Genomic DNA, 11,912 nt, shown 5'->3' on the forward strand with positions numbered 1-11,912 from the left:
TCGGGGCTTTGCCGAGTGTCAAATAAAATACACTTGGCAAGCCACCATCTTTGCCGAGTGTCAAAAAAAACACTCGGCAAAGAGGGGGGGTTTGCCGAGTGTCAAAAAAGACACTCGGCAAAGAGGGGGGGTTTGCCGAGTGTTTTTTTGACACTCGGCAAAAAAATAATTTTTTTCCTCTTTTCACCATGAATTTTTTTCTACTCCCCACATACAACATGTGGTACTCCATGTTAAAATTTGGTATATTTTTGGATTTATTTGCTATATTTATTTAATTAATTGCATTTCAAGGAAATTTTTGGTATAAGTCAAATTTGAACTGCAAGTAATTCAAATTATGGAACAAAATGAGTAGAAAAATGATATTCATGTTATATGCCCCAATTTGAGACCTGACCCATGAAAAGAAAAGAAATTTCGAACATCTTGTTCAAGAAACACGACCATGAACGTGTGGCAGTAGTATTTTTAAATTGTAAAAAAAACAAGCAAAGTCTGAAAATCATGAGATTTGTAATGATGTGATGATATAATACGTGGAGGTTGTGGAAAAAATTGAGAAGGTTTTGCACATTTCATCATATACAATGATTACAAACCGAAGCATCTCACAAGAAGAATAGTAACTTTGAGAGGATTCGATAAGATTTAGAGTCGAAGTGACGGTCGAGTTTGGTTTGACTACAAAACTTTTTGTATAGTCAATAGAGAACATATATTGGTTCGTGTGAAAATTTGGTATTTTTTTGAAACTGTTGGATATTTTTTAAATTTTTTTCAAAAAAAGTTTGCCGAGTGTCCTATGTTGGACACTCGGCAAAGAAACCCTTTACCGAGTGTCCACATAGGACACTCGGCAAACCAGATGGGCCCCCCCGCAAAACAACCCCCCCCGCGCAGACCGCCCCCCACTCTCCTCTCTTCTTTCCCCACCCCGCTTCCCTGCAGCAGCCGCCGCCGCACGCGCGCCCCCCGGCCCCCTCCCTCCAGCGCGCCCCCCGGCCCCCTCCCCTACCTCTCCTCCGGCGGACCCAGGGCGGCCCCGGCCCCCTTCCCTCTCCTCCGGCGGGCCCCTCCCCTCCCTCCCCTTCGCCGCGCCGCCCCTCGAGACCAGATCCGGCGGAGGCCATGGTGGGCGGGGGCACGTGGTGGCCCCTCGGGGCCGGATCCGGCGGTGGCCGGCCGCCACACTCCTTCCTCCGGCGGAGGCCATGGTGGGCTGGGGCCGTGGTGGCCTCCCGGGGCCGGATCTGGCGGTGGCCGGCCGCCACTCCTTCCCCCGGCGGCCGCCGCCTCCCCGCGCCCCTCCTCGGCGAGATCCGGGCGGCGACCCCTCCTTCTCCCTCTCACCGGTGAGATCCGGGCGCCGGCCCCCTCCTTCTCCCCCCTCCCTCTCCGGCCGCCCCCTTCCCACTAGCGACATCCGGCGGCCGGGGCCGCCCCTCCCTCCCTCCCCCAACGGCGAGATCCAAGGACGGGGAGGGAGACGGCGGCACGCGTGGGCAGGGGCGGAGGGGACGGCGGCGGCGCGGGCTGAGGGAGGAAGACGGCGGCACGCGTGGGCAGGGGCGGAGGGGACGGCGGCGGCGCGGGCTGAGGGAGGAAGACGGCGGCACGCGTGGGCAGGGGCGGAGGGGATAGCGGCGGCACGGGCCGGGGGAGGGAGACGACGGTGGCGCGGCGAGATCCATGGAGGGGGAGGGAGATGGCGGCGCGGGCCAGGTGGAGGGTGATGCCTGCCATGGAGGTTCAGCAGGCGGTGACGACCGGCGGCGACGGCACCGGCGGCTACGTCGAGTTCCTGGTGAGGTGCGCGGAGGGGCTCCTCTCGGCGCTGGGCAAGGTCTGGGGAGCCCTCGCTGGGCTCGGCAAGAAGCTGGCCAAGATCGCAACGGACGATCCCCGGCGGGTGGTGCATTCGTTCAAGGTCGGGCTGGCGCTCACGCTGGTGTCGGTGCTCTACTACGTCCGCCCCATCTTCAACAACTGGGGGCTCTCCACCCTCTGGGCCGTGCTCACCGTCGCCGTCGTCATGGAGTACACCGTCGATAAGCCTGTACGCCGCCATGCATCGCGGTTAGTTGCAGAGATCGATGACGTACAAGACGCATGCAACGTCACACGTGGATGGCTTGGGCCAGTGACGGCGGCGGCGTGGGGCCGGCAGTGGTGGCGGCGGCGGCGGTGGTGGCCGGCAGTGGCGATGGTGGTGGCCGGCAGTGGCGGCGGCGGCGGCGGCGGCCAGCGACTGTTTTTTTTATTTTTTTGTGAAATTGTTGCCGAGTGTTTTTTGGGCACTCGGCAAAGCTTTTGCCGGGTGCCCGGCAAAAAACACTCGGCAAAGTTTGTTTGCCGGCAGATTTTTTGCCATGTGCCCATTGCCGAGTGTTACACTCGGCAAAGGGTTCGCCGAGTGTTTTTGGGGCTTTGCCGAGTGCCCCAGGCACTCGGCAATGTTCCTGTCTCCCGTAGTGAAGCTGTGTTGCAAACGGTGTACACATGGCTTCATCCCCATGAAATTAGTTTTCTCTCTTACTTCATAAATAGTATGCCATATCGTCAAAATTGCCTAAATGGTAGCTAATTTATTGCCCATAAAACTTCACCGAGAATGATCTAAGGGTAGATTATGCATGCATGCGTTTGCAAGAATAAATGTGCAGTATGCGTGTACATAAAAACCTTCTTTGTAATGTGTTTTTTTTAAAAAAAATACGTTGCTATTGCACAAAAGTACCCGATGACGACGTTGTGGCTAATGTTAATTGCTACATGATGACCTGTTGTAGCTAATGATAAAACTGCAATTGAATCGTAAAGGAAAAAAAAGTTCAGATTAGTATAGCGAAAGTCCATATAACCTTTTAAACTATTTTTTTCTTTATCCCTGCACTATGATATTTGGTTAGCAAATTTGTCTTTTTTTTCCCTCCCTACACAAGTTGTAGTTGAATTTTAATTTGAGATTTTTTAGGGTGGCAGTGGACATCAAAATCTATTTTGAAAAATATATTGTGAATTTTTCAACATTAAATTTCATATATTTTGTATCTCAATGATGACAAAAAATATTCAATCCTATCGTATCAAAATAATGACAAAAAAGTTCATGATATATTTTGCTAGCATGTCTTATGATGTAGAAATAGAAACCAATTCATCTACAATGTCAAAACAGCGAAGAAATAGAAAATGAAACAATTCCATCTTTTTTTTAGCATTTTCTCTGTGAATTATCAAATTCCATAGCTCACAAACTTTCGGATTTGGTGACTAGCAGTCCACCAGGGGTTACCCAAGTGGTAGATTTATAGGCGGGGGAGATTGTGAGACCAAGAACTCGAATGGTAACATGTTTAGACAGGTTCGGACCTCCGAAGAGTAATATCTTACGTTCTGTGTTTGGTGGATTGTATTGTTGGTACGGTATGCGGAGAGTTGAGATGCCCTCGGGAGGCATCCCTGGTTGCCTTATATAGGCTGACGACTTAGGGTTGCAATCGGATAGGATTTAATCCTATTTAATACATGGAAAGCAATCTGAATCGGTTTACAACAAATATCCCATAATATCCGGGCAGAATCCATTCGCCCAACCTCCAGACTCGTGCTCAATGTATCTTCATGCCTTGACCTGCACGCCATGATCGGACGGGGTCCACTTGTCAAACCGGCCAGTATCTTGATCCGTCCTCGCAAATGAATTTGAATTTTGATCTTAAAATTTCGTGTCCCAATGTACATGTTCATTGCAGCAATCATTATATGTACACGCACTATTATTTTGCGATAAAACTCCTGCGTTGAGTACCTCCAAGATGAATGCAAGGTAACATGGTAGGGGTACTAGCATGTCGGCTCAAATGTCCTCCCCATCTCACCAAACCCCCCATATGACTCTTTGAGACGGCCGTGACGGTGACTCCAATAGTCTCTCGCCGCCGCTCCTAATCCTCGCCATCATCACGTGCAATTAACCAACTCCCCCCAACCAAATCCCCGCCGGAATTACAAGAAAGCCCCTCGCTTTCCGTTCTCCTCCCCTCCCCGCTCCCCTCTGCCGTTCATGGTGCTGGTGGCCGCCGTCGAGCACGGCCGCCGTCCCCGCCGCGGCCCCTGATGGCGCAGTACAGGCAGCAGTACGGCGGCGGCTTCTCCGACTCCCGCGGCGGCGGCGGCGGACACCATCACCAGGGGCTCCCCGACTGGCACCGGCCCACCCACCACGCCCCCTCCAAGCCCGCCTCCCGGATCCGCCGCCCCGGGAAGCCCGCGCCTCGCCGCCGCTCGCCGGCCGCGGCCGTCGCCGTCGCCGCCGCGCTCCTCCTCCTCGCCGCCGTGTTCCTCCTCTCCCGCCGCATCTCGCGCGGCTCCTCAGGTTGGTTGGGCTCCTGACACGCGCTCGCCCCGTTCTTCCCCGCTTCTTCTCCCAAAAAATGGCATCTTTGGCACGCCCCCGGGTTCGTCCGCGGCGCGATTCGATTCCCCGCCCGAGGGTTCCTGATCCAATTTCGCGTTTTGATGAACCTACCATTGGGTGCTTGATTTGAAAATTTCTCCGCTTGGTTGCCTTGCCGTCTTGTGTTTCTGCAGAGATCAGCAAAGATTCGGGCAGCGAGGAGAGCTTGCCGGAGTGGAACCAGAGCAAGAGCTGGAAGGAGCTCAAGTTCGGGCACGGTGGGGGCGGCCGTAGCGCGCGGGACTCCAGGTACTGGGACCGGGACGATCGGCGCCGCGACGAGGACTACACGGAGGACGAGAAGGAGAAGATCTCGGGTGGAAGTGGAACTGCCACCGATGCTGGCGGCAGCGGCGATAAAGGTGTGACAGCCGAGGCAGGTGTTGAGGATAAAGGATTGACTTTGGAGACCGCCGCAAAGGATGTTCCGGAGGTGGCTGAAGGTGGGAAAGGAGGGACCTTGTACAATGAGGGGGGCAGAAAGGAGCTGGAACAGTATGAGGCGGCAGCCATGGGTGCGGCAGGAACAGGGGTGAGGGAGGTTGACCCAGATGATGAGTATGATGATGGAATTGATACGCAGGATGATTTAGAGGATTCTCACCTGCATTCAGCTGATGGTGGGAGGAAGCTTGGTGATGGCAGTCATGAAAGTGCTGAGAAGGACGAGGTTGCCGTTGAGAGGCACACAGAAACAGGTGCTGGGGTTGTTGATAGCCATGATGTTAATACCATGGACAAAAAGAAGGTTTCAGGAACTAGCGATAAGAAACATGGGTCCAAAAAGAAATCTAAACGTAAGAAGTCTGGTGAGTTGTCTCTCTTTTGAAGTTTAAATGCTGTAGCTCCGCATTGTGAATTTTGAAATCTGATGTTATACTTCTACTTGTTAGCCATTTTGATTCCAATGAGGCACTAGCGATAACTCAAACTTTTGCATTTTTTTCTTCTTTCCCTCTAATATGTTTATATAGCTCTTTGGTAATTCTATGTTGTTAATAAGGTTAAAACTTGTTTTATATTCACCTTTTTCTCCAGCGACTAGTAAGATATTATCTAGAAACACAAATTCTTCTTTTTAAAAATAGTTGCAGCAGCACCTAGTAGCTGCCAGCATCTTAGAGCATGAAGAACATGCATATTCTACCTAGTGAGGATGTGTGTCTTGCAACACGAATAACATGAGTCGATTATTTGGATCCCTGGTATTTGACTGCCAATTAGTATTATGGTGTCACAACATATTCATGATTTGCTGGATATGGAAACCTAAGAACTGTGTGGAAACTATCCCTCATCCCTCTGCAGCTCACCATCTCCATCTAACTATTTACATACATGGAACTGGTGTTGTATGAGCATGTTCACAGCATGATGATATCATGATGCATTTATTTAAGTATCTCATGCATGCCCAAATCAATAATTCTGAGCTTCATGGTGAGGTTTATGAATATGTTTGCTAAATTTGATAAGGGAAACCATCACTCCCTCCGGTCACAAAAGAGAGTTGTTTCTGACAATCTTCATGGTTCCAAAATGTTCATCGACACATGTGAAGTATAAGAAAATATATAACATTATGAAACTATTTTTCAACAAAAACATACTCATCATTTTCAAATGTTCAGCATTAATATGTAAAAAGATGTTGATTGTTAATTTTTGGATAGTTTGATAGCGTGCAACTTAAAACGTCACACTTCTTGTGACTGGAGTAAGTAGCATATTGTTTGTAGTTGTTATCTAATCATTTTGGGATAAACTTAACAGGTTCAACTTGTGAAATGAAGTTTCTGAACTCCACTGCTCAACTTGTGGAGCCTGTGAGAAATGAGAAATTTGCTAGTTTTAATTTGGAATATGTAGAAGTTGAAGAAAAACCTGTTGGATCAGAATATTGGGAACCGAGATTTGCTGGCCACCAAAGTCTGGAAGAAAGAGAGGAATCATACAAAGCCCGTGACCAACAGTTGAAATGTGCTTTTGTTAAGAGTCCAAATGGTACAAGCACTGGTTTTGATATATCAGATGATGACCGAAAGTACATGAGCAAATGCCACATTGCTGTATCATCCTGCATCTTTGGAAATTCCGATCGCCTGAGGACTCCATTCGGCAAAACGGTATGGTATTTTTTCTGGACTCTGAACTCTTGAGTAAATTGATTATGATTCTCATGTCCTGCATGCATTGCATTCAGCAGCTTATGCAATTTGTTTCTAGGTTCCTCTGTATAATCTGGCACATCAAAAGACCACCATTTTGTAAGCCTTGTCTCAGAAAGTTAGATACTGCTTGGCTTCACTTTGCAGTGTACATGGTTCTAGTACTATAGCATATAGGTTCTTTAAACTAGAGCATTACTTTTATGGCTTTCTATTTTCAGAGGCAGACATAAGAAACCTGCACTGGAGATAATAGGGCTACGAAATGCAACTTCTTCTGTAGTATTGTGCTAACTGCATCTGCCATTAAATCTTTTAATTTGGATATATAATACACAATCAACAGCTCCCTTTTGCACCTTTTCTTTTGACCATAACCACATTCTCTAATATGTCAGTTAAATAGCTGCTGATATTTCCTTTGTGTCATTCCAAAGATACCATAATTTTTAAGATGCTTCTGAAGGTTCTGTTTTGGAATTTATATCACAACTTGCAGAATCCTGAAACATCTTGTGGAAATGTCTTATGAATGATATCTTTGCAGATTACAAGCCTCTCAAAGAAGACAGTTTGCTTTGCTATGTTTTTGGATGAAGTGACATTGCAAACTTTAGAATCTGAAGGCCAAAAGATGGACAATATGGGTTTCATCGGTATATGGAAGATCATATTGATTAAGAACATGCCGTATAATGACATGCGTAGGGTGGGGAAAATACCAAAATTTTTGGCACATAGGCTATTCCCATCTTCAAGGTAAGAGTGAGTTTCTCTCTGATTAGCATACATTCTCATGGTCTTTTCTTGAAATATCCAGTTTGCAGTGAGTTTCTCAAATTCTAACCTTATGCTCTTGAAATGAGCCCCTTTTTGGTTGACACACATTTTAGTGCCATGGTTTATATATGTTCATGCATGTCATCTTTTTAAGAGAAAAAAAACAGGTTTTTTGCAAACCCCCTGCCTTTCCCTCAGACCAGTAGACCACCCCTCTTCATGCAGTGCAGACACACTCCAACAGTCCCACATCCTGACCAGACACATCCTCTGCAGTACTACAGGTGCACTGAAGGTCACTGACATATGGGCCCGCTCTTCCTCCTGGCCCACATGTCAGCTAAATTTCAATGCACTTGCAGTACTTACCAGTTACCACATGTCTCCATTTGTTTGTCTGGATTTCTATTTTTTCAAAATTATAATCCATTTGGTTTGTCAAATTCTTTAGTTGATCAGGTCTGCTGACCTCATTTGGAGATATACGATTTATTATATAATATTTTTATTCCTGGTGTGCTAGCAACAGATTATATGATATATATGAAGAAACATGAATATTTCTATTGGTTTTGAGTTTAGACTAGTAATCAAGTTTATTGAGAAATGTTCTTGATTCAACTTTTAGGATATTTAATCTTGAATGCTATGTTACACGGATGCTCTGATACGGATACAGATACGCCATTTTTTAAAAAACACCGATACGGATACAGATACGTGAACCTTCGGAAGTATCCGTGCATCATAGCCTAAATGTTTATGAATAGCCATTGTCATTCTATGAGATATTTGGAGAAACATGCATATTTTGTATAGGAAACATGAATAAATTTTGAATCGGAAAAATATGCAGCTGTAATTAAATATTCACATTATGGAAATACCACTATGCTCGTTCAGATTATAATAATTAAAAGAGGCTATTTGGGGCTTATGCTCAATTTTAAATCCTGCACCTATCAGTTGCACTTGGTCTTTAATTTATTTTTTTATTTACCATCTGCAGCAATTTTGCGATCTAAGTACATTATTACTTGTATCAGGTTCTCAATTTGGCTAGACAGCAAACTGCGGCTGCAAACTGATCCTATCCTTATCCTAGAATATTTTCTTTGGCGGCATGGTTATGAATATGCTATTTCCAATCACTATGATCGGCATTGTGTTTGGGAGGAAGTAGCACAGAACAAAAAGCTGAATAAGTTCAATCATACAATCATTGATCAGCAATTTGAGTTTTACCAAGCAGATGGACTGACAAGGTTCAACCCATCAGATCCCAACAAGCTGCTTCCGAGCTGTATGTTCATTTACCTGCTAGTATTAATACTACTGTCTGAGTTATGTTGACCTAACAATTTTTACTTACTACAGATGTCCCTGAAGGCTCTTTTATCGTGAGAGAACACACACCAATGTCCAACTTATTCTCTTGCCTGTGGTACAATGAGGTTGACCGCTTCACACCTCGGGACCAACTCAGCTTTGCATACACATACTTAAAACTTCGAAGGACGAATCCTGACAAGCCATTTCGCCTCAATATGTTTAAGGTGGGTACAGTGGGCAATCATATCTAGTTTGATGATTACAAGTCTCAATCATTTTTTTAATTTTTTTGTGATTTTCAGGATTGTGAGAGGCGATCGATAGCAAAGCTATTCCATCATCGATCAGAAGAGAGACACAGTGGTCCACAGCTAACAAGATGACACATACTTGATAGGGGCGGAAGAAAGGGAGATCAGGGACTGTACTTTTGATATAGCTCAGCTATTCACAAGGCTGTCCATGTCGAGGAGTTTATACTTTACATAATGCAAGTGATCCTACCCTTGTTACTGTCCAATCCTGCAGGCCAGTTCCTGCCTTTCATTTTTGCAGTTGACAAAGGCGGACTAGGAGTTTCTAGTAGTTTGGTTCTCTCTGTTCTCCGTAAAGTTCTGTTTATTCTTTCGGAAAATGTGGTCCATGGGTGATCTGGGTAAGTTATGTGTAGACATGAACTTCCCTGATAGGTCATGCACGGTGTAAACACAATTGTAGGACTCTTTAGTGAGGCCATGATTCTCCTCTATGTGGCCTTACTGAAATGTACAATACAACAGGGAACTGCACTATGTAATTTCCTCCTGGATAGCAGGTCACCGATTTTTGGCCTGATTTTATTAAATCTTCACACTTCCTGTGTATGTTTTATCTCTGAACCTCTTTTCACTTAACACAACCTTATATGTGAAAATTGAAATATGAAACATGCTATGTATGCTTATCCAATTGCAACCCTTGCATATGTGAAATAAACAATGGAATTGCCAAGTACTGAGTTCAGAGTAACCATTGTATGACACTGGTGGTCTCAATGGCACGTAGGTCCGGACTTTCCTAGCGGGGCCTGAGATTGGATTTTTTACAAGTATTCAGCGGTGCATACAAAGAATTTGCTCTTGTTAAACACTGTCAATAATACAAGTTGAAACCAAAGGGGTATGAAAAATAAAAAATAAACATCTGCACATCTACATACACACGTGGACACTAACACAATTTACATATCTACACCATTTGCAAAACAAACCCAACTGATCAAACAGAAATCAGCATGAACCCAACATTACTTCTGAAGATCTTCCAGCTGCACAAGGTTAATCCATCAATTGATCCAGAGGCTAATCTAAAACTCACCTCATCAATGGTTAGGTTAGAGCCTTGTCTCTGAGGATCCCCAGCATCTCATTCCTGCCCCTGATCACCTCATCAAACACTTCGTCAAGAACGCAGTCGAACATCTCCACCTCTTCCCTGAGCTCCCCTGACCGTGCTCTCAGCAGCTCCACATGCCCCCTCGCCAGCTCGTCTTGCTGATGACTACCATGGCGGCCTCCGCCGTCGTCCTTGCCGTTGACCAGGTCCCGGACCACCGTGGCTACCTTCTCGTGCTCCGCGACGGTCGCCCGGCTCGGGAACCGGTCGTGGATCAGCGACAGCGACTCACGCCACGGTTCCAGCTCCGGCACGTCAACGGCGGAGGACGCAAGAGCGGGTTGCACGCCGCCGGCGTCGAGGGAGCTAGGGGAGGTCAGAGCCTGGAGCACGAACATGGACAGGACGGACGTCGTGATCTTGGCGACGAGCGTAACGATGACCATGCCGCCGGCGTCCCCGCCGGCGCCAGCAGAGATGATCGTCCTCTCCAGCCGCTCCGCCTCGGCCACCGCCGCCTTCGCGTCCGCGATCTTGTCGCGGACGGCGGCGGCGGCCGATGACGCCGCCTGGCCCGGCTCCTCCGCAGTGCGAGGGGTGGCGGCGGCGCTCTCGACGACGAGCGAGGCCGCGGCCGCGGCGCCGCCGCCGTCGCCCCCGGCGGCGCGGCCGACCTGCGCCGCGAAGTCGACGACTATGCAGTAGCGGTGCATCCGCGAGACGGCAGCCTTGAACGCGTTGAGGAAGTCGAGCAGCGCCGCGGTCTCCTGCATGTAGTGCTCGAACCAGCCGCCGCCGCCGGCGGCCGCCGCCGGCACGTCGGCCTTCCTGAAGATGGCCAGCATCTCGCGCTGCATCCGCTTCACCAGCCGCATGGCGTCCGCGCACCACCGCATGGACACCGACCCCGACCCCACACCGGCGCCGCCGCCGACGCCATTATCAACCTCCAGCGTGCTCTCGAGGTGCGCCATCCCCTCGACGAGCGACGCGCAGAAGGCGGCGGTGTCGCCGCCGAGAAGCGGGCATCGCCGGCGACCGCTCGGCCTGAGACACCTCATCCTCATGCTCAATTGCCCATGCATGGACGACGCCAGAGGAATCAAACAACTAACCAAGAAATAATGCTTGCAGGCTTAATCCATATCCACTTGTTTGTGTTCATGTGTTTTGTACTACACATGCATGGTGTGTGGAAGTGAAATTCAATCTGTGTTTGCAAATGGATGGTATGATAGGTTTCTTGAAGGAGTAGGGAAGGTTATTTCAAAGGGGAGGGGAGGGAGGAAAGGAAGTTGAGTGAAGCAAGAGGATTAATTGGCATACTATTCTATGCACCTGACAACTGACATGGCTTGCTTAGTTGCTTTGCTTGGGCTTGTTCCTTGGTCTTTGGCATGCATGGTTGTCAAGAGGAGGTTGGGTGTCTGGACAAAACTCACCAACCAAACCAAACCAGCCTTATGGTTTTGGCCTGGTTCTGGAGAGTCTGGACAGGTCTGAGGTCTGTTGAGATGATGTGGATGTGGCAACTGATTAGGATATGGATTGACTTGTAAGGATATGCTTTGGATGGGGCCCTTTGTGTTGGATGGATTGGGATTTTGAGAAGGGGAGTAGTGAAAGTGTAGGGCTGTCGCTGAGAGGGGCCCCATGGATGCACTTTGATGTTGCGATTGTCTGCGGGATTTAGTAGTGATCGAAACTTGAGAATCGATCGTGTCTCTGCAATGTCTTTGTCATACAGTGATCGTTAGGTTTTGCTTCCAATAATGCAAGTATCACCCTTTAATCAT

The 11,912-nt window shown here is 47.9% G+C and overlaps 3 protein-coding genes across 4 annotated transcripts; 2 read left to right on the forward strand and 1 right to left on the reverse strand.

Annotated features, from left to right (window-relative positions):
* Positions 1-1,694: 1,694 nt before the first annotated feature.
* On the forward strand, positions 1,695-2,821 carry LOC140220192 (aluminum-activated malate transporter 1). Its single transcript, XM_072290220.1, has 3 exons — positions 1,695-2,059; positions 2,667-2,673; positions 2,793-2,821. Exons 1-3 carry the CDS (start codon positions 1,709-1,711, stop codon positions 2,819-2,821), a joined length of 387 nt encoding a protein of 128 aa, XP_072146321.1. The 5' UTR covers positions 1,695-1,708.
* Positions 2,822-3,950: 1,129 nt separating this feature from the next.
* On the forward strand, positions 3,951-9,605 carry LOC117833112 (uncharacterized). 2 transcript variants are annotated; one of them, XM_072295512.1, is made up of 7 exons: positions 3,951-4,381; positions 4,597-5,259; positions 6,236-6,588; positions 7,178-7,389; positions 8,457-8,713; positions 8,788-8,966; positions 9,045-9,605. In XM_072295512.1, the coding sequence occupies exons 1-7, from the start codon at positions 4,123-4,125 to the stop codon at positions 9,123-9,125; spliced, it is 2,004 nt and encodes a 667-aa protein (XP_072151613.1). In that variant the 5' UTR covers positions 3,951-4,122; the 3' UTR covers positions 9,126-9,605. The 2 variants fall into 2 exon arrangements, with proteins under 2 accessions (XP_072151613.1, XP_034568396.1); XM_034712505.2 differs by having other exon boundaries at positions 3,955-4,381; positions 4,597-5,271.
* A 235-nt stretch (positions 9,606-9,840) lies between these two features.
* Positions 9,841-11,611, reverse strand: LOC117833113 (uncharacterized). Its single transcript, XM_034712506.2, has one exon. The coding sequence runs from the start codon at positions 11,199-11,201 to the stop codon at positions 10,110-10,112; it is 1,092 nt and encodes a 363-aa protein (XP_034568397.1). The 5' UTR covers positions 11,202-11,611; the 3' UTR covers positions 9,841-10,109.
* Positions 11,612-11,912: the final 301 nt, after the last annotated feature.

Source organism: Setaria viridis, chromosome 8 (assembly GCF_005286985.2).
Source record: "Setaria viridis chromosome 8, Setaria_viridis_v4.0, whole genome shotgun sequence".
In the NCBI taxonomy this organism is placed as follows: Eukaryota; Viridiplantae; Streptophyta; class Magnoliopsida; order Poales; family Poaceae; genus Setaria; species Setaria viridis.